Genomic DNA, 23,465 nt, shown 5'->3' on the forward strand with positions numbered 1-23,465 from the left:
TTTAGATTTATAATTATAATCCTAGATAATTAGATAATATTACGATTAAATATAATTAATATTTTGGATATTAAATTAATGTTTGGGTTTTTGAATACTCTTTTTGGGTAACGGGTAATTTCTGGACCAGTCGGATATCCACGGGTTTACTAAAACTCTACCCAATAAGGAATTTCCTAAAATTTTAACCCGCCCTAACCCGGTTTTTTGGTTCGGATATTGGGTTGGTTATCGGATCCGTTTTTTCGTCAGCTCTATCAAAGATAATCTAATATAGGCCCCAATTAGGTCCACAAATATAACCAAAATACTATACAAAGACGAATTCTAAGTTAGGCCAAAAATTAGATCATCTAATACAAAGAAAACATGTTTCTTACCAAAACAACTTGTATAAAATTTTTACACATTTACTTAAAACTACATATGTTGTATTTATTATAAAAATAATATTTTTAAACAAAGTCAATCCAATGCAGCATTATATGCAAATAGTAAAAACATTGAAAAATATTATGATATCACTTTTATATTATACTATTTTTTATGTAATTCAAACAAAATATACAATTTAATTTATACAATATTAATGCCCGTACTGTATGATCTAGTTACATTTATATTTTAAAATGCTGTACATGAAATTTTAGTACATATAAGAAGTCGATGCTTTGTCACCAATCGAAACCCAGCAATGGTTTAATACTCTTTTTAAGTTTAATTATATTATAGTAATTAGTTCAATATCCTCCCATATAAATCATGACTTCATCTTGATCTAAACTTGATAATAAAAATCTTTTGATATGTAGGAAACATGGTGGCTCTGTTTTAAATTGGGATACCAGATTGCAAATAGCTAGCGAAGCTGCATTAGGATTATAATACTTGCATACTAGATGCAAACCAGCAATGGTGCATAGAGATGTCAAAAGTATAAATATATTATTGGATGAAGAGTTCAAGGCCAAAATTTCGGATTTTGGACTCTCTAGATCGTTTCAAGTTGGAGGCGATCAACCTCAAGTTTCAACAGTTGTTGTTGGTACTCTAGGATACCTTGATCCCGAGTAAGCATTTTAATCATTTTGCATCATGGTCTAAATATGTTACATTTGTTTCAAGTGGTTAGAGAATTGTAGATTAAATATGAATCACACTCCATTTTCTTGCCTTTACAGATATTACTTAACAAGTGAGTTATCCGAGAAGAGTGATGTCTACAGTTTCGGGATCTTGTTACTAGAGATTATCACAAACCAACGAGTGATTGATCAAACCCGTGAAAACCCTAACATAGCAGAATGGGTTACATTTGTGATCAAGAAAGGAGATACTAGTCAAATTGTGGATCCTAAACTTCACGGAAACTATGACACCCACTCTGTCTGGAGAGCTCTTGAAGTAGCAATGTCATGCGCAAATCCTTCTTCAGTCAAACGACCAAACATGTCTCAAGTAATCATCAATCTTAAAGAGTGTCTTGCATCTGAAAACACGAGGATAAGTAGGAATAATCAAAACATGGACTCTGGTCATAGCTCGGATCAGCTTAATGTGACTGTGACCTTTGATACTGATGTGAAGCCTAAGGCAAGATAGTATATACGTGGATCTTCTCTAATGTGACATAAACCAAACCTTTCGATGTATAACTTTATGTTATTAGTTAACCATTGTGAAATAATTTTGTTTTATTTACTTGTGTTAAATATGAATATTACCCGTTCGTAATATATATATGTGAAATGTTATAACGAAATTTTTTGTTCTATGATGATTTAATTTCGTTAGTAACGGTGAAAAGAATTTGGCGCTATATTCCTCAATCCGTGGCGCTTATTTGAAAATTTCATAAACTTTCACTTACAGGCATCACGGGGATCGACAATATTAAGCGTCGATAAAATTAAATCAACGGCTAATAAGTAATCTCATTGTTCACCCGGATCGTTATCTGCAACCGTTAGATCTAAAAACACATCTGATGGTTCAAATCAATTAGATCCATCTTGTATATAAATGACATCTCCTCTTAACAAAATTCTCAAATCATCTCAATCTCAATTAAATCTTCAAATCGAAAAATTTCCGAAGAAAAATTCAAGTTCCTTTAGAAAATGTCAGGTCGTGGAAAGGGAGGCAAAGGTTTGGGCAAAGGTGGAGCCAAACGTCATAGGAAGGTTCTGAGAGACAACATCCAAGGAATCACTAAACCGGCGATTCGGAGATTGGCTCGTAGAGGTGGTGTTAAACGTATTAGTGGTCTGATCTACGAAGAGACACGTGGCGTTCTCAAGATCTTTTTGGAGAATGTTATCCGTGACGCCGTTACTTACACTGAGCACGCTCGGAGGAAGACGGTGACTGCTATGGATGTTGTTTATGCTCTTAAGAGACAAGGAAGAACTCTCTACGGATTCGGCGGCTAGGGTTTTTGATTGTTGTTTTTTGTGTTTCTACGTTTATTAGGATGTTAATTTTCAGGATTTGGTGTTAACTTCGAAAAAATTAAAGAATTGAAGGTTGTTGTTGCAATTTCGTGATTGTTGAAGGTGTTGTTGCAAACTTTTAGTAATTTCAGTTTCTCGATGCTTGTTTAGTATCCTTTGAACACGACGCAATATCAAAATTAGTGAATCTCACAAGTACAAATGTCTTGGTCAGAAATAATAACCGGATCGGTTTAGATCGGGTTAGTATCAAATTGGGTTTGCCGTGAACCCCAACCAAATTAAACCCCTATGTCTTTGGTCCATTTGTTGGAGAATAATATGTATTTTAATACTTGATCACAATAGTGTTACACTAACAAAAGACATGGCCTCAAGAAGACTTGGAAGACACATAAAAACGTAGCACCCAAGAAACAACCAAAGGAACAACTATATGTATAATTGTTGTGATTCTCACATTCTCTCTATCTCTTGTTCTGTTTTTGGTTTACTTGTTCTAGAGAGAAAGAACAAGAACACATTTACTTTTAAGACTACATTGTTAATATCTTGGATAATCTTACACAACATAAACACACACATACATATAGTGGTTTTTCTCCACTTGCTACACTACACACACTTAGACTCTAGACCACATCACTGTCCTAAGACTTACATCAGCCACTCTACTATGTTGGAACTCCTAACTCCTTAATTCACTCTTACACAACATGACTCTATCTTAGACTAACAAGTAACAACACAACACTTATTCGTTATGTTGGACCTTAACTAGACAACAACAAAACACTTATTCGTATGGGCCTTATCTCATCACTTATGGCCCAACACACAAAACACAAACCCATTTAGTTTGTTAACTTTCTTCTCTTCACGACGTCTCTTCTCCGACATCGTCTTCTTCTTCCGTTGCTTCTTCCTCTGTTCTTCATCTTCTTCTTCACACCAAGCTTTTCTTCTTGTATGATTTAATCTAGGATTCTCACTTCCAACAATAATATCACAACTTTGAAACCAAACCTGGTTTTGTTTAAGCTACGCATTTTCCGTTGAACCAACTCCAGACTTAAAAGATAGTTCCAAATTCCAATGAGCTAGGTCAAACAAAAGATAAGGTTATTTTTAAAGTATACACCAAATTCTCCAGAGTACACATTTTATGTGCATTGTGACACCACAATCAGCATGTGTAGAACCATCTTCTTCTTTTTTTTTCAATTTGTAGAACCATCTTCTTGAATTTTGTTTTTCCTCGCATATGTCGCACCATAGGCACAACATATCTCTTAATCTCTGCTATACCGTTATTGGTAACAGAGCAGAAGTAAACTTAGAATAGACATAAGTCACAATCAGCACACCAGTATCGGTTTCTTAATTTGATTAATAAAAAAGAAGAATTCAGATGTAATGTATTATGCATAGCATTTTATCCATAGTTGTTCCTTTGGTTGTTTCTTGTGTGCGACGTTTTTTACCAACAGGCTCCATATACCATATTTTAATTGAAGCCCAATCAGGCCCACGTTTGGTTTAGGGTTTTAGTTTATATATATCATATTTTACTGTATAAAAAGAAAACTAAAATATGACAGTAATATAAAAAAGTTCTGTCTGGTTCTAGTAATTACACCTAATTTGTACTCTATCTGAATAAATCTCCATATCTTTTTTGTTCACCCATATTTTAAATTTTTTTCTGTTTATAATTAGTCGTAGTATGTAACCATTTTGTCCTTGTTTTTAGTCTTCGTATCCATCTCGGTGTTGGATAGCTACGAGCTAAAGATTATGCTTACGATGCAAACAATCATGGAATCCCACACACATCAAATAATTCAGGATAGCAAGAAATGGGTAGGAAATTGTAGCTTTAGCTAAATTTTGAAGAAATCTCAAATAATTAAGTAGTTTTCGCAATAAGGGCACATATGTTCCATATTATGAGGCACAAATGACAACTAGGTATAGTTTCTCATAGGCAATAGTAATCAACTTCTACGTTATGCCCTTCGTCAGATTTATTGCCAAGATTTGTGTGGTTGTTTTGGGATTCAAAGTCACTTAATGTTATCTGAAAGTAAATATTTTTAAGTAACTTAATTTATTTATTTTTATGTCAGTTTGATCTATATAAACTAGTGATGTTTAGTTGTTAAAAAGGTTTCGTGGTGTAGTTGGTTATCACGTCAGTCTAACACACTGAAGGTCTCCGGTTCGAACCCGGGCGAAGCCATTATCTTTATATTATTACTCTTTTTTGTCATTATCTTTTGTTTACAGTCTCTGTTTTTCTAACTGATTAAGGTGATTAGTGTTGAAGTTACTTGTTAAGTTAGTATAGACAATGTGTTTGATTTACTGATATATGTTATTGTATTGATATTGATCTTACGAGACAAGAATGTGTTAGGCTTTGATCACGTTTTCAACAGGAAATCTGATCATTTATTTTCCAAATCATATATTCTCTCTCTTTTGGGGACAATTTTATTTCTTAGCGCGCGATAACCTCATTTCCTGCCATTGATAGTACATTAGTACTAGCCATTTTCCAAGATATGTTGAAGTCCTTACCCACTAGCATCTCAAGGCCCTTAAGCTCAACCATGAAGCTTTTACTCTCTCCTTCATCTTCAGAACCCACCACATACATCTGCTCCTTGGAGCTTACCTCAATCGTCTTGGTCTCATTGGAGATTGAACTTCCATTAAGAAGTATTTCAGAAACTTTCCATGTTCCTTTAAGTCCCAAAACAATCACTTTCTCAATCACCAAACCTTGGCTCAACGCAAACTGACCTTCTTTCACTTGCGACCATATCTTCACACTCTCATTTCCAACCGATGCGTAGAAGTCAATGTACGTTGACTTCCCGTTTCCAAGTTTCATCTCCGGAAGCTCATCATCATCAAGAAAGAGTTTCCCGGAGGCGTATCCCTCTGATGCTCCCGCCGGGAAAGCGACGACTAGACTAAACGGCGTCGTTCTTGCTTCTTTAGAAATCTACCCACCTTGTTGCATGGGTAGTATCGCGTTCTGGTAAAGATGCACGTTCACAACGTTAAACGGAGCGGGGAGGGTGAAAAGCCTCCCGTTCTTTGAAACAACGACCTGAGTCATGTCAAACATGTGGTACCAAGAACCTGGTGGGAACAGTGCTTCAACTTGGGTTTTACCTTGTTCAAGAACCGGCGATATCATTAAGCTGCTTCCGAGCAAGAACTGTTTGCTCAAACCGTAGCATTCAGTGAACTCAGGGAAAGAGAAGAAGAGCGGTCTAGCGATTGGTGCACCACTCATATGGGCTTCGTAGTTGAGAGTGTAGAGAAAAGGAAGGAGTTTGTATCTCATCCCAAGAGCGTTACGAGCTGACTCTGCTACTGTTCCCCATTGGTAAAGCTCTTTTCTTGGAGCGTAGTAATCAGCGTGATCTCTTGAAAAGGGGTAAAACGCACCAACTTCAATCCAACGGTTGCAGAGTTCTTCTGGTGTTGGAGGAAAGAATCCACATATATCTGAACCAACCATAGGAACTCCAAAAATTCCAAAATTCAACATCGTTGAGATAGATACTTGCAAGCTCTGCCATGTTCCTTGGTTATCTCCAGTCCAGTGAGCAGCATATTGACCTGAACCAACAAAAGTGGACCGTGACAATATAAATGGACGTTTGCCTTGGACAGCAAGCAAGGCCTTGTGGGTCGCTATGGCCTCAGAGAACCCGTAGATGCTGTGAGCGTCGTACTCACGAACACCATTGTAGTGATAAGCACTTGTGGGAATAGTCTTGAACCCTAGAGAAGCTTTGTGTCCAGTAGCATTGATCTTGTAAGGTGGAATGGTGGATCATCCCAGCTTGTATTGGTTATATTCTTGCAGTCCAAGCAACACGTTACACCAGGTTCTCCCCCACTCGGACACTGTTTTCCCTCCGGGATTATATGCACAATCCAGAGCAGAAATTAGAGACCTCATTCATGTCGATCCAAAGACCATCAATGGGTACTAACTCATGGAAACGTCGAATTTCATCGCCCCACCAAGAAACCGTTTTCGGGTTAAGGAAATCAGGGAAGTAAACTGGACCAGGCCACACTTGAGCCAAGAAAGGCTTTCCTTCATATTTAATGAACACATCACTAGCCATGCCTCTTTGGTATACACCGTAACTCGCGTTGACACCAATACCAGGATCTTTTATCACAACATACTTCATTCCCATCTTATGGATTCTATCCAAGAAACTCAATAGCTTAGCATGAGGAAAATTCACAAGATCCAAAGTGAAGTCCTTGTAACCATCCATGTAATCAGCATCGTTCCAAATCACATCAAGAGGGATCTTAGCCTTTTGGTAATTATCCACCACATCTTTAACAACTGATACATTACGGTACCCCCATCTACATTGGTGAAACCCTAGAGCACAAATTAGGTTAAAGATTAGTAAGAAACCACATAAGTTACAGTTAAACTAAGACAAGTGAGATATATTACCTAGAGACCAGTACGGCATTGGCGCTGGCCGTCCTATTAACGAAGTGTATTGATCAACGACATTAAGAGGCGACGGTCCAGCGAAGAAATAGAAATCAAAAACACCTCCAATTACCTTGTACGTCAAGGAATCGCCTCTGTAAAACACATCCATACCATGACTGTTAAGAAGCAGAACAGAGTGTGCATAGGCTTTACCACTAACGTTTCTCAAATCCATGTAAACCGGATGCGACCCGTAAAGATCAGTGTTGAGATTAAACGCCGAGACGTCTTCAGTGAAGAGAGTGTATGGCTCATTAGGAACCAGTTTGATTCCATTGGCTTGAGAGTTTTCACCAAATCCGTATAGAGACGCGTCTTTAGGTAAAGAAGTTGAGATCTCGAGGTACTGGTCCTTGAACACCATCTCTCCGAATGACTCATCGGAGCTACTAGTGTTGAAAATCGTCTCGCCGTTGGATCTTCTTCTTACGGCGAAGCTGAAAGGATCTACGGTGAAGATTAAAATCAGCTCCGGTCCGGATATTTCTTGTACCGTAACCGGAGATTTTCTTGATTTTCCGATTACATTCGGTGGTTGTTCCCGGCGGAGGAGATTGTACGGAACTTCCCATCGTTGTTTCTTTGCGTCTGTAATGTGAACGCGAAGGCGATGATCCGTCTCGTGCCTACAAAAAAAAAACGGTTAGGAATGGATGGATAATGTGGGCTGCGAAGCAGAGGATTAAAAACTCTGTAGTTGATGAAGAGTCGAAGGATGGTTATATCAGAGCCGTAGATTTTGTTACTCTGCTTCACTTGGAGATAGCCAATGAAGCTGCCATCATCGGGAGACTTCTCCATGGAGATCAGACGGTAGCCTTTGCCGATGGCGTTGGAACACTGGAGAGATGAGAAGCAGAGGATAATAGCAACAAGAAGAGAAAGACAAGAAGCCATTGATTTTGTTTAGCAGGTTAGTGATTCTACAGTTTACACTAATAAGCTATGATGGAGATAAGAGTCCTTTACATTTATCACAAGATGTTAAAATTACCTAATCTAATGTTTGATTCCACATTAATTACTCTATTGAGGGTGCTTGTAATTGAATACAGTACAAACTTGTTCCTATCTTTTCTTAGTATGCTAATAATTATTCACATGCCAGTTTCCAAGATAACTGTGACTTCGAAGTTGACGTTGGTTACATAAAAATTAAGAAACAACCAACGTATATATAAGACATTCAAGATATGAAGACAAAAACAAGGAAGCACAAATTGACAAAAACATTAGGGACGAGTTTGATTCCGTTGGCTTGTGAAGTCTTTATCAACTTACTTTGTCCAAGCAAAAGCTCCATCGGAATGTCATCTTTTGCAGCTGCATCCCCATACTTTGCAATGATTGCGTCCTTTCTCTGAGAATTCAGTTTTTCCTTTGCAATCTTAACCCTCTTATAACACAACTCAGCTTGAGATGGAGCCGCTTGCATATGTATGTCCTGTCCTTTGTCAAACGCTTCACATGAATACATGTTTTGCTGTTTGAACTCTATAGCTTGACCACTGTTTCTATATTGATTATCTCTCAAACAAAATTTCTCATTTGGATCTGTATATGGGAGCGGATCTTCACGCATGGATCGAGATTTAGGATCATAATAAGCTGAGTTAACATCAAGGTTCAACAAGTATTTTGCAGGATCTTCTCTGATACGCAAATTCCTTACAGTTCCTTTGCTTCCACCATCAGTTGTTCGAACACGTTTTTTAACCTTTGCAAAATCCACCTGCATGCTCTCATCAATCTTGGCTTCATCAACCCTTAAGTCTTCTTCCTCTCCATCAATGTTCTTCTCCTCTAGTTTCGCAATTAGTTGTTGCTCGTTCAGGTACTTCTCTCGTGCATTCTCTTTTGCTTCATGACGATCTCTCACATGACAATAAGACGAAGGATCATAACCATTCCATCGGTCCCTTTTGCCATCATAGTCAAATTCAAGACTCTCGATTTTCTCATCAGGTGCAATGTTTTTGTCTGTGTATTTTGCACCAACCTTACGAGGTCTTTCCATACATGTTTTCACATCATGCGTCATTGCACCACAGTTTTGACACGCTCCTTTCCGATACTTTTCGGCTTGATAAGTCTTTGCACCTCGGTCATAATATGATGTTGTGGAAACGGGTTTAGTTTTCCAATTCTTTTGATGCTTCAAGCTCGGTTTTTCAGACTTGGCATATAATGGAGGAATTGTCAAATACTTAGGTATGTGAAGATTGATTTCCTTTCCACCCTCGTCTACCTCAGCCGGAGCAAGCCCGGCTTTACGAGCTTCCTCTAATTCCTTTTGCTTCCTATGATCTTTCCTAGACTTAAAAGCAACTGAAGCCGTCGCCATTGTTATCGTTAAACTTCGTTACTCTCTGCAGGCTACAACTAAAAAAGAAAAGAGTTAGGAGAATGAAGCTTGTTGAGATTTTGTGGTAAACCAGGGACCATCTATTCTTCTCCTGTCCTTATGCGGCTGGGATTTGGAAAGCTCTAGCGCAGAACATATTCAAAGACAGGTTCTCCACAATCTGGTCAGACATAATCACCTCAATCAATAGCTCATGGCAGAACAGAGAAATAAGTTTCCTTGCTCGATATGTTTTACACGTCACTCTGCACACTATTTGGCGTGAACGAAACGGACGACGACATGGTGAGAAGCCGATCCCAGCGGATCATTTAACAAGCTGGATAGATAAACACATTCGAAACAAGATCTCTTCTATCCATATGAGCGGAGACAGGCGCTATGAGAACTGCCTCCAAATTTGGTTTCAAGCAAGAAGCTAGAAGGCCGAAGCTCTGTTTCTGAAGTTTGTCTCTGTTTTTCTTGATCTTCAATTTTGATTTTAATCATGTGTTGCACATAGTTGTAAAAACGATTTTTCTTTGAGTTTTTAATTTAACATTACAAATTCAAAAAAAAAAAAGAGATTTTGTGGCAAGAAAAACTAGGAACCCTTAATAAACTCTATCAATAAATTCGTTCTCTCGTGAGCTTACATATTATTTTAGGAAAGTTTCTTAAATGGTAAGAAGAAAAATTAAATGTACTTGCTAAATTAACTAAACCATAATTGTAAAATTTCCTTATTGCATAAGAATATCCCTTTTCTTCTCACATGTCTTCTTCAATTATTGGTTTATAATCTCCTTATTAATCCAATAGAATCTTGTTTGTGTAAAAGTGCTATTTACCGTTGAAACAACAGTCTCCATCTAAAGAGATAATTCCAATGAGTAGGCTCAAAACATATACTCATTAAGCAAAACTTAAAATGGGAGAAGAATAATAAGCAGACGATTCTAATTTCGTTTTGTTATAGATGAGACCAAAAGAATATATTATTTTACTTTGCCGCATGAAGGTTTCGTGGTGTAGTTGGTTATCACGTCAGTCTAACACACTAAAGGTCTCCGGTTCGAACCCGGGCGAAGCCAAATGAATTATTATTTTTACATCTTTTCTTTACAGTTTCTCTTTTTTTTCCTTTAAAACAAAAAATGTGTGAAGGTGATTTTCAGAAGACATGAATGTTTGTTTTGTTTTGATATATGCATCAATTATAAATCAGTAATTGATATAGAATCTAGACAAATCCTAATCTTATATTTTGTATACCCCCGGCAATGAAACAAAAGAAAACGATAGAGAGGGACTAGTATGAAGATATATTCACATGTTGTAATCAATGCCGTGGATATGACAGAGTCGTTCTCACATGGATCGTTCAATGGTTACCAATCTATTTAATATTTATTGAAGATTTCATTAGCTCAAATTAACAATTTAACGAACAAACTTTTTTGACATGATGAATGATTTAGTGATAAATCACTTGAAATGAGGAGAGGCTAATACTCTCTACATCTAATTATTATCTGTGTAGACTTTCTACACTACTAGTTTGTTAGTGGAAATGAGTTGTCATGGACTAAACAATAGATCTTTTAAAAAGGGTAAAACGAGAGGTCGATTTTTTAGTGAACAAAATCTGTGTTTAGGACAGAAACGATGCGAAAACGTGTGTATTTGTTAGGTTAAAAAAAAACAAATATGTGCTGTTTCGTTTATTAATAAGTTTCACAAATACACAAATAATTCAGAAGAGTAGAGAAGAGAGCCTCTCTTAGAGAGGAGGACCGACAGGTAAAAGGCAAAAGAGTCGGTACAATGCAACGTCACCCACCCATTAGTCATAGCATAGACTCATAGTTGGTAAATATATCCAATGACTTTATGTGATATTAAATATGTCATTTGACCAATTAATGACTATGAGTCAAACGCGTAATTAGAAAGGTTACACACAGTCACACACTAATAATGACTAATGACTCTATGAGTCAAACGCGTAATTAGAAAAGGTTACACACTAGCTTCTTAGATATTGAGACGCTGAGTTGGCATCAACTCTCTTCAATCTTCATCATCATTCATCATACTATATTATATAATCCATTCTTTGTCCTCTCTTCTCTTTACATGTAAATTCACATATCTCTCTAATTTGCTCACTAGATATTATTTCTTTCCTCTTGAAAAGTCCAAAAATGAGAAGCTTTCTCTACCTCATCGTAGTCATCTTCCTCTTCTCTTCATCCGTTAACGCTTGTGATCGATGTCTACACCGTTCTAAAGCATCTTATTTCTCCTCTGCTTCTGCTCTCTCTTGTAAACATTCCCATCTTCTTCTAACTACTTCCGTTTAACTACTAGTTTGTTTCTTTTTTCTCATGTCTTGTTTATGGGTATTTTCTAGCCGGGGCTTGTGCCTATGGCCCTATGGCTACGAGCTTCTTTGCCGGCCACATTGCGGCCGCTATACCTTCCATTTACAAAGATGGTGCTGGCTGTGGAGCTTGCTTTCAAGTCAGATGCAAGAACCCCAAGTTGTGTAACAGTAAAGGAACCATTGTGATGGTCACAGACTTGAACACGAGCAACCAAACTGATCTTGTCCTTAGTAGTAGAGCTTTTAGGGCTATGGCTAAGCCTGTTGTTGGTGTTGACAAATACCTTCTCAAACAAGGCATCGTCGACGTTGAATACCAAAGGTTCGATGCTTGAAACACTTGACTTATTGGTTTTTTTATAGTCACTTGATGTACTAATAAGAAGGTTTGGGAAATGAAAAACAGAGTTCCTTGCAATTACGGTAAAAGGAATTTGAACGTGAGAGTGGAAGAAGCAAGCAAAAAGCCAAATTACTTGGCGATAAAGCTATTGTACCAAGGAGGTCAAACCGAAGTGGTAGGTATCGACATTGCTCCAGTAGGTTCGTCACAATGGAGTTACATGAGTAGAAGCCACGGAGCCGTTTGGGCGACCGATAAAGTACCAACGGGAGCTCTACAGTTCAAGTTCACGGTGACAGGCGGCTACGATGGCAAAACGGTTTGGTCAAAGAGGGTTCTTCCGGCGAATTGGAACTCTGGGAGGATTTATGATGCCGGCGTTCAGATCACCGACATTGCTCAAGAAGGTTGTGATACATGCGGTCACATATGGAACTGACTCATTACAATTCTCCTTATTTAGGCAAACAACAAACAAACACCCTTTATAGGATATATACATGTATGTGTAACAGAGTTCATTATTTAATGAGTTGAAGAATTCACAACAGGAGTGGCTTATATAATCTGGATTAAACAAAAGAACTAGAGAGTAAAGGTCATGCTAAAAGCTAGAGTCCATGTCACCAAAAAAAACAAGAAAAACAAAAAATGTCACTTATCATTGCAAGCAAGAATCCGACAAGAAAAAAAAAACATATCTTAGAGATGTCTAACAATTGGAAAACAATAATGTATGGAAAGGTTTAAGATAGGTCAAAGAAGAAACTGTTGTGTCTTTATATAAATTAGTAAGGAAACATAGTCAAAAAGGTTTCGTGGTGTAGTTGGTTATCACGTCAGTCTAACACACTGAAGGTCTCCGGTTCGAACCCGGGCGAAGCCATTTATTAATTTTGATTTTTTTTTGATAAATTTCCGGTTCAAATATGCGTTGAACGTAGAGATTTGATTGAATCTGAAATCTAAAAATCGCAGGCTTAAGTTAGTACTTGAATCATTGTTATATTCGCAGTTATCTTGAGATTTTCGTACTGTACATTTCAATATTTTATCCATCTTGATACATTTACATATGTTGTGATTTATAATTAGCTAGAAAATCCCCTCACAAATAACTATTTAACTAAATGGAAATCAATCAAAGATAATGTCTCATTCTCATCTATAAAGTCTTAAGCATCTCTTCAGTGAAATTTCTAAAGTTAAAGCTGGTGATATATACATCTATCCTATAGGTTTCAAGTTTTTTAGTATGTCAAGCAATGCAACCGCTGCAATATAAGTGCAACTATTTTGAAAATAAAACATTTCTAATGTCATTTGAAGTGGCTTGAATGAACCCAACTACACGATGGACTCACTTAAACAATACTCACCTCACTGGACTCCTTTAAAGCCCGCACCACTAAAAAAAATATACTCTTCTTGTTACTAGACATTAGCCTATACCAAATCCCATTAGCCTTAATTTTCGATATGCATCATTAATAAAAGTCAGTGGTTGATAAAGAAATCTTACACACAAAAAAAACTTATATATTGTATATCCCGACAATGAAAAAAAAGAGATATAGAGGGGAGTATTATGAAGATATCTTCACATGTAGTAATCAATGCCGTATGAGTCGTTCTCACATGGATGTTTTAAGGTACCAATCTTTGAATATTTTGAAGATTTCAATAACTCAAAATCAACAAAATCTAACATACAAACTTTTGACATGTCCGAATTAATACTAACACATGTATCGATAGAGTTTAGTGATAAATCACTTAGCCCTAATGCTCTACATCTAATTATTAAATGTGTAGACTTTCATTTTTATAAGCTGGTTTGTTAGTGGAAATGAGTTGTTATGAACTAAATCCTAGCTAATCCCTAGGGAAAAAAAACTTGGGTAGATTTTTCATTTTAATTAACGAACGATACAAAGACGTGTGTAGAGTCTATAGACGAAGTGATGAAAAGGGTTTAGGCAAAAAGAGAAAGATAGAAAGAAAGTGAAATTGGTTTTGGAATTTGTTCTTATCTTTCCCCTACTTCCCAAAGCAATCCCGTTTTTCAGGTTTGTCTCTATTATTAAAATTCATTCTTAACTTGATATGGTAAGACGTGTTTATAGATACACTTACTGATTTTATAATAAAAATGCAAGGATTTTTGAAATCTGTTAAAATCAAATCTTTATCAAAATGTAATAAAATCAATAAACGAGGAATACCATATTTCAAAAGTATTAAGCGAATAAAAACACGATTTTATTTTTAAAAACTTTGGTATCAACGTTATGATAACACATGATTATGTTTAGATTTTTAAATCAATTAAAATCCGATAACTCTCACTAATATTTTTCTTTTATATGTTTTAGTTGGCACAAATTAAAAAAAAAATCTATCCCAAATTTTTTAAATATATGTATTATTATTGGTTAGGTTTTAAAAAAGAACAAATATGGGTTATTTCGTTTATTAATTAGTTTCGACACTCTAACAAATGTTTTGTCCCTTACCTAAAGAGAAGACCGTCATGAACAAAGCAAAGAAAAGAGTCGGTGTAACGCCACATCATCCCATGACTCATATTGGTAAAACTATCTTCTCTCTTTCACACTTCTTCTTTTTACTTTGGACTAATGATTTAATCAAAGATGTCATTTTAACATATATGTATAAAACGCGTAATTGGGAAGATACACACACACACATACCAGCTATGACGTGACAGTGTGTGTTAGATATTGAGATGATGAGCTGGCATCAACCTCTCTATAGTCTCTATATAATCCATTCTTTGTCCTCTCTTCTCTTTACATGTAAATTCACATATCTCTCTCTCTTATTTGATCATAAAGATATTATTGCTTCTTCAAGTAAACAAAAAATGGGAAGCTTTCTCTTCCTCATCGTAGTCATCTTCCTCTTCTCTTCATCCGTTAACGCTTGTGATCGATGTCTTCACCGTTCTAAAGCAGCTTATTTCTCCTCTGCCTCTGCTCTCTCTTGTAAACATTTTAACTACTTCTTTTTTAACTATCTGTATGTTTCTTTTCTCATGTCTTGTTTATGTGTTTTTTGCAGCTGGAGCTTGTGCTTATGGCTCTATGGCTACGAGTTTCTTCGCCGGACATATCGCTGCAGCTATCCCTTCTATCTACAAAGACGGTGCTGGCTGTGGAGCTTGCTTTCAAGTCAGATGCAAGAACCCTAAGCTGTGTAGCACTAAAGGAACCATTGTGATGATCACAGACTTAAACAAGAGTAACCAAACCGATCTTGTCCTTAGTAGCAGAGCTTTTAGAGCTATGGCTAAACCTATTGTTGGTGCTGACAAAGACCTTCTCAAACAAGGCATTGTCGACATCGAATACCAAAGGTTCGATTCTCAAAACACCTAAACTCTTTGGTTTTCTTAATCACACGATATTAACTTGGTCATCAAAAAAAAAAACAGAGTTCCTTGCGATTACGGCAACAAGAACATGAACGTGAGAGTAGAAGAAGCAAGCAAGAAACCAAACTACTTAGAGATAAAGCTTTTATACCAAGGAGGTCAAACAGAAGTAGTATCCATCGACATTGCTCAAGTCGGTTCATCGCCAAATTGGGGTTACATGACAAGAAGCCACGGAGCTGTTTGGGTAACTGACAAAGTACCCACCGGAGCTATCCAGTTCAGGTTCGTAGTAACCGGTGGATACGACGGTAAAATGATTTGGTCACAGAGTGTTCTTCCATCCAATTGGGAAGCTGGGAAAATTTACGACGCCGGTGTTCAAATCACTGACATTGCTCAAGAAGGTTGTGATCCTTGCGATGCTCACATCTGGAACTAAGTTATTTAGTGGCACACAAACAAACATCTTTCATAGGTTTATATATAATGTGTGACAGAGGTTATTAATGAACATAGTTAAAGAATGCTTAATCTAATGATTCTCATGATTCTACATTGATTAAACAAGAGAACAACATTGAGCCATTAACAACCAGAACTTTTGATTCGAAGACAGATTCATAAGATTACTTTACAACGGAGAATGATAATTAAAGCTTAATAAAACGAAAGAGAAATCCTAACACAAGTTATGACAACATCAGAATCAAATTCAGAGTATACAAACCCTAATTTACTAATTCAAGAGCTTGTGAATTTGGTAACAGCCTTGGTTCCTTCAGAAACAGCGTGTTTAGCGAGCTCACCAGGAAGAACGAGTCTAACAGCAGTCTGAATCTCCCGAGAAGTAATCGTCGGCTTCTTGTTATACCTAGCGAGCTTTGAAGATTCCGATGCCAATTTCTCGAAGATGTCGTTGATGAAACTGTTCATAATACCCATAGCCTTGCTTGAAATACCAATATCTGGATGAACTTGTTTCAGAACCTTGAAGATGTAGATCTTGTAAGTTTCCACACTCTTCTTCTTCATCTTCTTCTTCTTATCGCCGCCGGCCCCGGCTTCCTTCGGGAGTTTCTTGCCGGCTTTTGGTTTCTTCTCCGCCGGAGCTTTCTCGGCTTTTGATTTCTCCTCTACTGGTTTCTCGGCGGCTGGTTTCTTCTCCGCGGGCTTCTTCTCTGCTCTCGGCGCCATTGTTTTGACTTTTGTTTTACTTTTCTGGGTGAAGAAGAAGAAGCACAGATCTGAGTGATTTTGATATCTAATTTGATGAAGACGAGTTTTGATTTTATAGTAGTTAGAATAATTGATATGATTGGTTATTAGATGTTGACGAGGATCGATGAGATGGGAGATCGCAACCGTTGAAATTGTTTTTAATCGACGGTTTATAAACTTATGAAGCGGGATCGATGACGTGTCAATATTGGTTTATGTTTTAGCGCGGTGTTAAAATCTCCGTTCCCGCTCCACTGTATTGTAAATGGGCTTTTATTGGGCTTAAAATTTTAATATCAGCCTGATCCAAAGCAGATCTGATTAATGTGGTCTATACAATTATGAAAAAACTAACTAAACATATCTGTGAAGAAACAGAGTATAGAATATATATACTAGTAGGCTTGCACTAACAGTTTAACACAATATATTTTGCTGTAAAACTGAACCTGATTACAACTTACAAGCTGATTTAAAATGAATTTGTTGACTAATAATATGAGACAGCTAAAATATAAAGAATTTGTTGTATTTGCATAAACAAGAAGTAAAAAAATTGTGCTTGGCTATATTGAGCAATATGTGTTAATACTCCAGTTTATGGTTCAAATTATCTTCAGTGGAGAGTAGTAAAATCTAGAAACTAGCTACATTAGGCTACTATATATGCATGATGTATGACTATTGACTAGAACATATATATTTAATCATGGGAACAATATATAATCCACAACATTGTATATCAATAATTTAGTTTTTTGGTGTGTTTTAGCATGGCATTAAAAGTTAATCCAAATCTTTTTTTCAGGTATTTTAAATGGAATGTTTTTCACATAAATGAAAAACTCTATCTACCTTTTCACATAAGTGAAAACTGAAAACACAATCAACAGCCGCAAAACATCGAAAGGAAAAAATCTTATAAACAACCATAGCATGACCATCACACCCAAAAAATTTAACATAAACATATCTATATCGATTCAAATATCTTTAGTTTGAAAAAATGCGAATTGGAAAAAGAAAAATCAAACCTTGTTAATTGCAAACACAATCATAGTAACTGCAAACGAGACTCTTCGCTAAGCCCTAAATTCAAATTTTCATCTCCATATCCATTTTCTACATTGATGCTAGCTAGATACGCTTTTACGGGCAGTAAAGAAAGATCATTGTAATAATCAGAGCTACAAAGGCTATCATAACTGATAGACATAAATAAATCCCCATAATCCAAACATGGTGGTCACCAAGAACACAAAAGATAAGAAACCAAATAACATAACCATCTCTTGACAAACCTTAGAGTATGAACCAAACATAAAGGCAGATATAAAGCCGCCATGACATAAATACATGCCAACATGCATGCTAAATTACCCATCATAACAAGAAACATTAAAAACAATTGTTCATGAAAAATTTCCGCAAATTTCTGAAAATGAGTTTCTTCGGTATGAGTTTGGAAGTACATCCCGATAGCTTCATCGTTTTAAGAGGGTAGATTAGGAGGTTTTGGAGATGAATGAATAAGATGTTTGTCGAGAAATCAGAAATCGGGAAAGTGATGTAGTGTTACCTTATATCGGACTTTTAAATGATTTAATAACTTTGTTGTTTGTCTTTTGAGATGATATAATCTTAATGAGATTAGCTTCTAATAAATCTTATCATCTACGATGATGTATAACTATAACATGAGTGGTTTGCTTCATTTTAATTTAGTTTTGGTATTGATTATTAATGCTGTGACTTTTTCTCATTTTATCTGGTATTCGATCATCAAATTAACAAATATGAAATAGAAATCAAACTTAGTTAATTGCAAGTATATATATCACTAATTATAAATCCTGCCCGAAACTAAAACGATCGACCTCTAGTTACATCAACACCATAATCCAAATCTCCATCAAACCCCTGCTTCTTCTTCTTCATCTAAGCTTGATGTGTTTTTACTCTCTAGCAAGATTGTTGGATAGTTCTAAGTTATTTGAGGAGAAAGTAATCTCTTTCTAGAAGATGCTAGAAGAGATAGAAAATAGAAAAATACAAATAATGTCAAGTTAGTTAAGATTTATAAGTTTTTCTTTTTATAATAGAATTTGCTAAATTTATATAAATAAGAGGCTATGGAAAGTTGTTCTCTAAGACCTAAGAGATTAGAATAAGAGGTTTAGGAGAGTTTTTCCATAAGACCTAAAGAGAGAGAGAGAGAGAGAGAGAGAGAGATTTAGTTTTGAGTAGTTTCTAAATCAATAAAGAAAATGTGTTCTTTAATCTATTTTTGCTCTAGTTTAGTCGAACATGTGGCTGAATTACTTTCTGAATCATTTAGCGACTAAGTCAGGATAAGGCGATCTTGATTTGAAAGACTTAAAAGAGGGATCATAACCAAAACACAAACAAATCCCAAGAAGAACCCGTACATGTTCATCACAAAGAAGACCAAAGTCAAGAAACCATAAAACATTTACATCTCTTCGCAGATAATGTGTGGTGAACTATTAGCTCTCATGACTCTGTAGTAATAAATATAGATGATGTAAGACATGAAATACGTGTAGGAGCCATCACAGTAGCTAATGCTTCCATTATATAACGGAATCTTAGATCAGATATCTCAACGGTATTGTTGACGCACACTAACATTTAGTTCTCATAGATTAAAACATATCAAGACATACAATAATACCAAATACTGTAGAATAAATTAAATTTAAGGTGTTAAAAGTTTTCATAATAGTCAAAGGAAACATATTACTCGAGAAAACAAGTTTATTCAAGTCTCTTGCAAGGGTTTTATTTCTTAGTTGATGCGGCGTCTGATAGCATCAAGACTTATATCGGTTAGATCAGTTGCGTGAAACTCCACTTGAATTCCATCTAGTTCTCTCTTGAACCTATCCTTAGTGCTCGAGTAAATCATCTTCTTTCTCATCTTGGCAGTGGATGGAGACCTTATAGCACAAAAACAAACACATTGATGATAATAAAAGCAACAAATCACGGAAATGAGTTAACAAAAAGAATAGAGTAAATTATTTTACCACGCGATGAAGCAAATCTTTCTCTCCCCTGGGACGAATTCGATATCCAAAATGGCATATCGGCATTCATCAGCTGGAAGACTGTTTGCAAACTCCTCATATGATTGTTCACGTTCGCCATGCACTACAAAAAAGGGCCATTTTATATCATTTATTTTGAATATTTGTATTACTTATAATTGATGTAAAAGAATTTTACATCACTTAAATAAATGACTTATATATTGTTGATGCAAATAATTGACATCAGTTAATTAATGACCGATGTTAAGATATAAAATATTTACATCAATTATTCTAACTGATATGAATATGTGTCAATTGAAAAAAAATGATGTTAAATTTTACATCTATTTATTTAAGTGATGTTAGTATTAGTGTCAATTAAGAGAATTGATTTCAATTATTTACATCACTTAATAGTAATTGATGTTAATATTTGTGTTAAATATTTTTCAATAAACGATGGTTAAAAGAAACTACAAAATTTATAACAGAATTATTATCTTAAATATTTTCGTTTTGTTTTTAAATAATTTTATATAGCAAAATCGTTTTCAATATCTACTAAATCTTTTCTATTTTTTTTACAAATAATTATACCAGAACGTCAATTACAAAAGACAAAAACATGAATTTAACGCAGTTAATAAATTCATTAGAGATTTTACACATACAAAAAAAAAACAAAAAAAAAGTGATATGAACTTAATTAATTCAAGATCTAGGTATGATTTCTTCAAGAACACACATCTTGTTTCTTGTCCAAGCTTTTTCCTTTCCATTGTTTTGGTGACATTGTTTCTTCACTGTGGAGATTTTCTGAGTATGAAAACCAATAAATAGAAAATCAGAGTCATGGGTGAGAAAATGAAAAATACAAAATAATAAAAATAAGAACAGAAAAACAATTCTTCGTCGTCTTGGAAAGGTTTAGAAGATGAACATATAAGGATCAACATGATTTTGTGTTGGAGAAGTACATGTATAACTCATATTCATCGGAGTTGTATGATTGACATCCTTTTAAGAATTCTGTGAAAATTGATGTTTCTGGAGAATTTTTAAGGAAGAGTTTTATGGAACTTCTGATTTTATATACAATAATTTTGGGAATACTACAAGTTTTATTTGAGTAGATACAGAGAGATCGTGGGTTGGTTGGGGTAGTGGAAATGAATTTTCGATTTTTAACAAAACAGTTTTTTATACATAATCGAAAAACAATTAAAAATGAGAATTTAGAGAATAAGAAAAGAAAAAACAGATTTTTAGCAATTTAAAATATAGAACACAATCTTGATTCCAAAACAATCTATATATACATTTTTGCAGCCATTTTAGCAAATAAATCATGTACTTGGACTTATTTACGATCTAATGTCATTAGCATTAAAAAAATTTCCAAAATAATTAATTTTACTTTAAATTTTTGATTTAAATAGTCAATCACATTATCAATCAAATTTAATCCCAACAAACTTCAAATCAATCCCTTAAAATTAGCATAGACATTTGTTAACAATATTTTAAAACAAATTTTTTTGTTAAATAAATATTATTCTTACTAAACGTTTTTTGTTTAAATAAATAAATTTTGTATTTGAACTTATTTACAATATCATGTCACTAACATTAATTATTTATTAAAGAAAATATTTAATTAAAGATTTAAATCTTCTAAATCCTTGCTTTTAGAGTTATTATGTCATTACCTTATAAACAAAAATATTAATTTTTTAAATATTATTATTTATATATTTAAAATCTATAAAACATTATTAATATTTAAACTTATAAAAAGTTTGATATATCACAATTTTTTAACATCATTATATAATATATAGAGTTTAAAAAAATCTTAATTTTTTCCGTCATATTTTATGATTCAAAATTTTAAAAATGAACATATATTAACCAATTGGCAAACAATGTGTGGGTTCAATGTCTCGCATCGACAAAAATATTTAGACAATGATTTATAAACATATCATAAATAAGATCAACATTAATATAAATAAATGATTTTTTTACGGGACGAGTTTGGCAGGACGTTACTTAATAACAATTGTAAGCTATAAAATAAAAATATATTATAAATAGATTCAATTTGCAAAAAAAAAAATATACTAACTTAAAAAAGATAAATTGTCCCCGCGGTTTACCGTGGGTTAAAATCTAATATATCTACGTTTGTGAATATAATAAACAAACAAACAAAAAAATTATGGATGAGATTTGTGATATATTGTTTTTTTTTAACGTATATTGTTTTAAAACAAAAATATTTGTGCAACTTTCAAAACATGCTATTTTAAAATACAACAGTTTTAAAAACAATTCACATAGATTAAGATAAAATTTGGAAAAAAGATTAAGATCAGTTAAGATTGAGTGACATAAAATGGACTACGTGTTTTTTTATTTTGATTATATGTAAGTTAATTAGCATTATTTTATTATTGATACTAATTTTGTATCATTTATTTAATTGATATTTTAATTTGTATCGTTTTGTAAGTGATGCTAATAATAAATTAATAAATACAACGATTATCTATTGATGTAAATATATAGGTTTGTATCAACATCTTAAAATGATCCAAATCAAAATCAATATATATTTCTATCAATTTATCAAATTGATGCTAAACTATTTAATTAAAACATCAGCTATTATAACTGATTCTAAATCATCAATATTTGTCTCATTTATACATAAGTGATTTAAAATAATATCACTTAATTTTATGATACAATTTAAGTTCTTAGCATCACTTTCTATTGATCTATATTTTGTATCATTTTTAAAAATGATGTTAATAAAAATAAGGGAATACATCGGTTATCTTAATTGATGTAAATACATATTTTTGTATCTATTTTCTGAAGTGATGCAAACTAATACAAATTTGTATCAATTTGATTAAACTGACACTAAACAAACTAATTAACAAATCACTTATTAGAATTGATGTTGAATTATTAAACTTTTTTTGTAGTGATGTTTCTCTACAATCACTTGCATGTTGTCCTCAATCTTGTAGACTATGGAACGGAATGTTCGTCTCTCCTTCAGTTCCAAGAATGTTAGCTTGCAGTCATCATGCAAAACCATTTCCGGTGCTACGTAAGCCTGTTATTGTATCGATACACACAACATCACATTTTTTTGGAGAAAAAGCTCAAAACAGAATTGGATATTTAATTTTATCATCTCTATAGAATTGTTAACATCACATGTATGAGAAGCTAATAAACGTAGCTTCCACGACATTTTATAAAGATCATCTATATTACAACAATTTAGACTTCATTAGGAAACGACCAAGTACCACATAAATCGACCAATGGATCGATTGCCATTGACCAAAACATTCAACGATCAAACACATGAAATACATCTCTAGATCTAACGAGACAAAAGCGTAATCAAAAGGGATATAGTCCCAAACAAAACCAAGTAAGGGAAAAAAGCAAGCTAACTTAAAACTGAGACCGAGAAAATAGTTTCAGCTATAACTTAAAACTGAATATAGCTGAATCAAACCGATATTGGCGCATAAATTTTCTGGTGAAATGAAGAAGACGAAAAAACGATGGAGTATGAATATGACTTTGTTTTTCTTATCCGTTTCTTCTTTTTTAAAAGTTATTTATAGGGTATCCCAATAATTTTTGTATGGAAATTTGTTTCATTTGTTTATTTGTTTCTT

The 23,465-nt window shown here is 34.3% G+C and overlaps 8 protein-coding genes, 1 long non-coding RNA gene and 3 other non-coding genes across 14 annotated transcripts; 8 read left to right on the plus strand and 4 right to left on the minus strand.

Annotated features, from left to right (window-relative positions):
• Positions 1–912: 912 nt before the first annotated feature.
• AT3G45920 (Protein kinase superfamily protein) lies at positions 913–1,742 on the plus strand (the record flags this gene model as incomplete). The annotated part of the gene is made up of 2 exons (NM_114461.3): positions 913–1,070; positions 1,182–1,742. 2 exons carry the CDS (start codon positions 913–915, stop codon positions 1,600–1,602), a joined length of 579 nt encoding a protein of 192 aa, NP_190178.1. The 3' UTR covers positions 1,603–1,742.
• Positions 1,743–2,046: 304 nt separating this feature from the next.
• AT3G45930 (Histone superfamily protein) lies at positions 2,047–2,740 on the plus strand. The gene has a single exon (NM_114462.5). It carries the CDS (start codon positions 2,121–2,123, stop codon positions 2,430–2,432), a length of 312 nt encoding a protein of 103 aa, NP_190179.1. The 5' UTR covers positions 2,047–2,120; the 3' UTR covers positions 2,433–2,740.
• A 1,881-nt stretch (positions 2,741–4,621) lies between these two features.
• Positions 4,622–4,695, plus strand: AT3G45935. The gene has a single exon. It is a non-coding gene; the product is annotated as a tRNA-Val (tRNA).
• A 261-nt stretch (positions 4,696–4,956) lies between these two features.
• AT3G45940 (Glycosyl hydrolases family 31 protein) lies at positions 4,957–7,902 on the minus strand (the record flags this gene model as incomplete). Its single annotated transcript, NM_114463.1, has 5 exons — positions 4,957–5,429; positions 5,475–6,288; positions 6,434–6,882; positions 6,961–7,624; positions 7,696–7,902. 5 exons carry the CDS (start codon positions 7,900–7,902, stop codon positions 4,957–4,959), a joined length of 2,607 nt encoding a protein of 868 aa, NP_190180.1.
• A 289-nt stretch (positions 7,903–8,191) lies between these two features.
• On the minus strand, positions 8,192–9,534 carry AT3G45950 (Pre-mRNA splicing Prp18-interacting factor; the record flags this gene model as incomplete). The annotated part of the gene is made up of 1 exon (NM_114464.2): positions 8,192–9,534. The coding sequence occupies exon 1, from the start codon at positions 9,347–9,349 to the stop codon at positions 8,192–8,194; it is 1,158 nt and encodes a 385-aa protein (NP_190181.1). The 5' UTR covers positions 9,350–9,534.
• Positions 9,535–10,369: 835 nt separating this feature from the next.
• AT3G45955 lies at positions 10,370–10,443 on the plus strand. Its single transcript has one exon. It is a non-coding gene; the product is annotated as a tRNA-Val (tRNA).
• Positions 10,444–11,432: 989 nt separating this feature from the next.
• EXLA3 (expansin-like A3) lies at positions 11,433–12,884 on the plus strand. 2 transcript variants are annotated; one of them, NM_001035738.3, is made up of 3 exons: positions 11,433–11,677; positions 11,766–12,060; positions 12,145–12,884. In NM_001035738.3, the coding sequence occupies exons 1-3, from the start codon at positions 11,557–11,559 to the stop codon at positions 12,518–12,520; spliced, it is 792 nt and encodes a 263-aa protein (NP_001030815.1). In that variant the 5' UTR covers positions 11,433–11,556; the 3' UTR covers positions 12,521–12,884. The 2 variants fall into 2 exon arrangements, with proteins under 2 accessions (NP_001030815.1, NP_190182.2); NM_114465.4 differs by having other exon boundaries at positions 11,433–12,060.
• A 9-nt stretch (positions 12,885–12,893) lies between these two features.
• On the plus strand, positions 12,894–12,967 carry AT3G45965. Its single transcript has one exon. It is a non-coding gene; the product is annotated as a tRNA-Val (tRNA).
• A 1,929-nt stretch (positions 12,968–14,896) lies between these two features.
• On the plus strand, positions 14,897–16,039 carry EXLA1 (expansin-like A1; the record flags this gene model as incomplete). 2 transcript variants are annotated; one of them, NM_114466.1, is made up of 3 exons in its annotated part: positions 14,897–15,089; positions 15,166–15,460; positions 15,539–16,039. In NM_114466.1, the coding sequence occupies exons 1-3, from the start codon at positions 14,969–14,971 to the stop codon at positions 15,918–15,920; spliced, it is 798 nt and encodes a 265-aa protein (NP_190183.1). In that variant the 5' UTR covers positions 14,897–14,968. The 2 variants fall into 2 exon arrangements, with proteins under 2 accessions (NP_190183.1, NP_001327677.1); NM_001339231.1 differs by having other exon boundaries at positions 14,897–15,460; positions 15,539–15,920.
• HTB9 (Histone superfamily protein) lies at positions 16,018–16,744 on the minus strand. The gene has a single exon (NM_114467.4). It carries the CDS (start codon positions 16,673–16,675, stop codon positions 16,223–16,225), a length of 453 nt encoding a protein of 150 aa, NP_190184.1. The 5' UTR covers positions 16,676–16,744; the 3' UTR covers positions 16,018–16,222.
• On the plus strand, positions 16,493–16,741 carry AT3G07315. Its single transcript, NR_141314.1, has one exon. It is a non-coding gene; the product is annotated as an other RNA (long non-coding RNA).
• A 2,764-nt stretch (positions 16,745–19,508) lies between the features above and the next one.
• Positions 19,509–22,867, minus strand: AT3G45990 (Cofilin/tropomyosin-type actin-binding protein family; the record flags this gene model as incomplete). The annotated part of the gene is made up of 3 exons (NM_114468.1): positions 19,509–19,659; positions 19,750–19,873; positions 22,741–22,867. The coding sequence occupies 3 exons, from the start codon at positions 22,865–22,867 to the stop codon at positions 19,509–19,511; spliced, it is 402 nt and encodes a 133-aa protein (NP_190185.1).
• Between the last annotated feature and the right edge of the window lie 598 nt (positions 22,868–23,465).

The sequence above is a fragment of the Arabidopsis thaliana genome, chromosome 3, assembly GCF_000001735.4.
Source record: "Arabidopsis thaliana chromosome 3, partial sequence".
Taxonomy (NCBI): Eukaryota; Viridiplantae; Streptophyta; class Magnoliopsida; order Brassicales; family Brassicaceae; genus Arabidopsis; species Arabidopsis thaliana.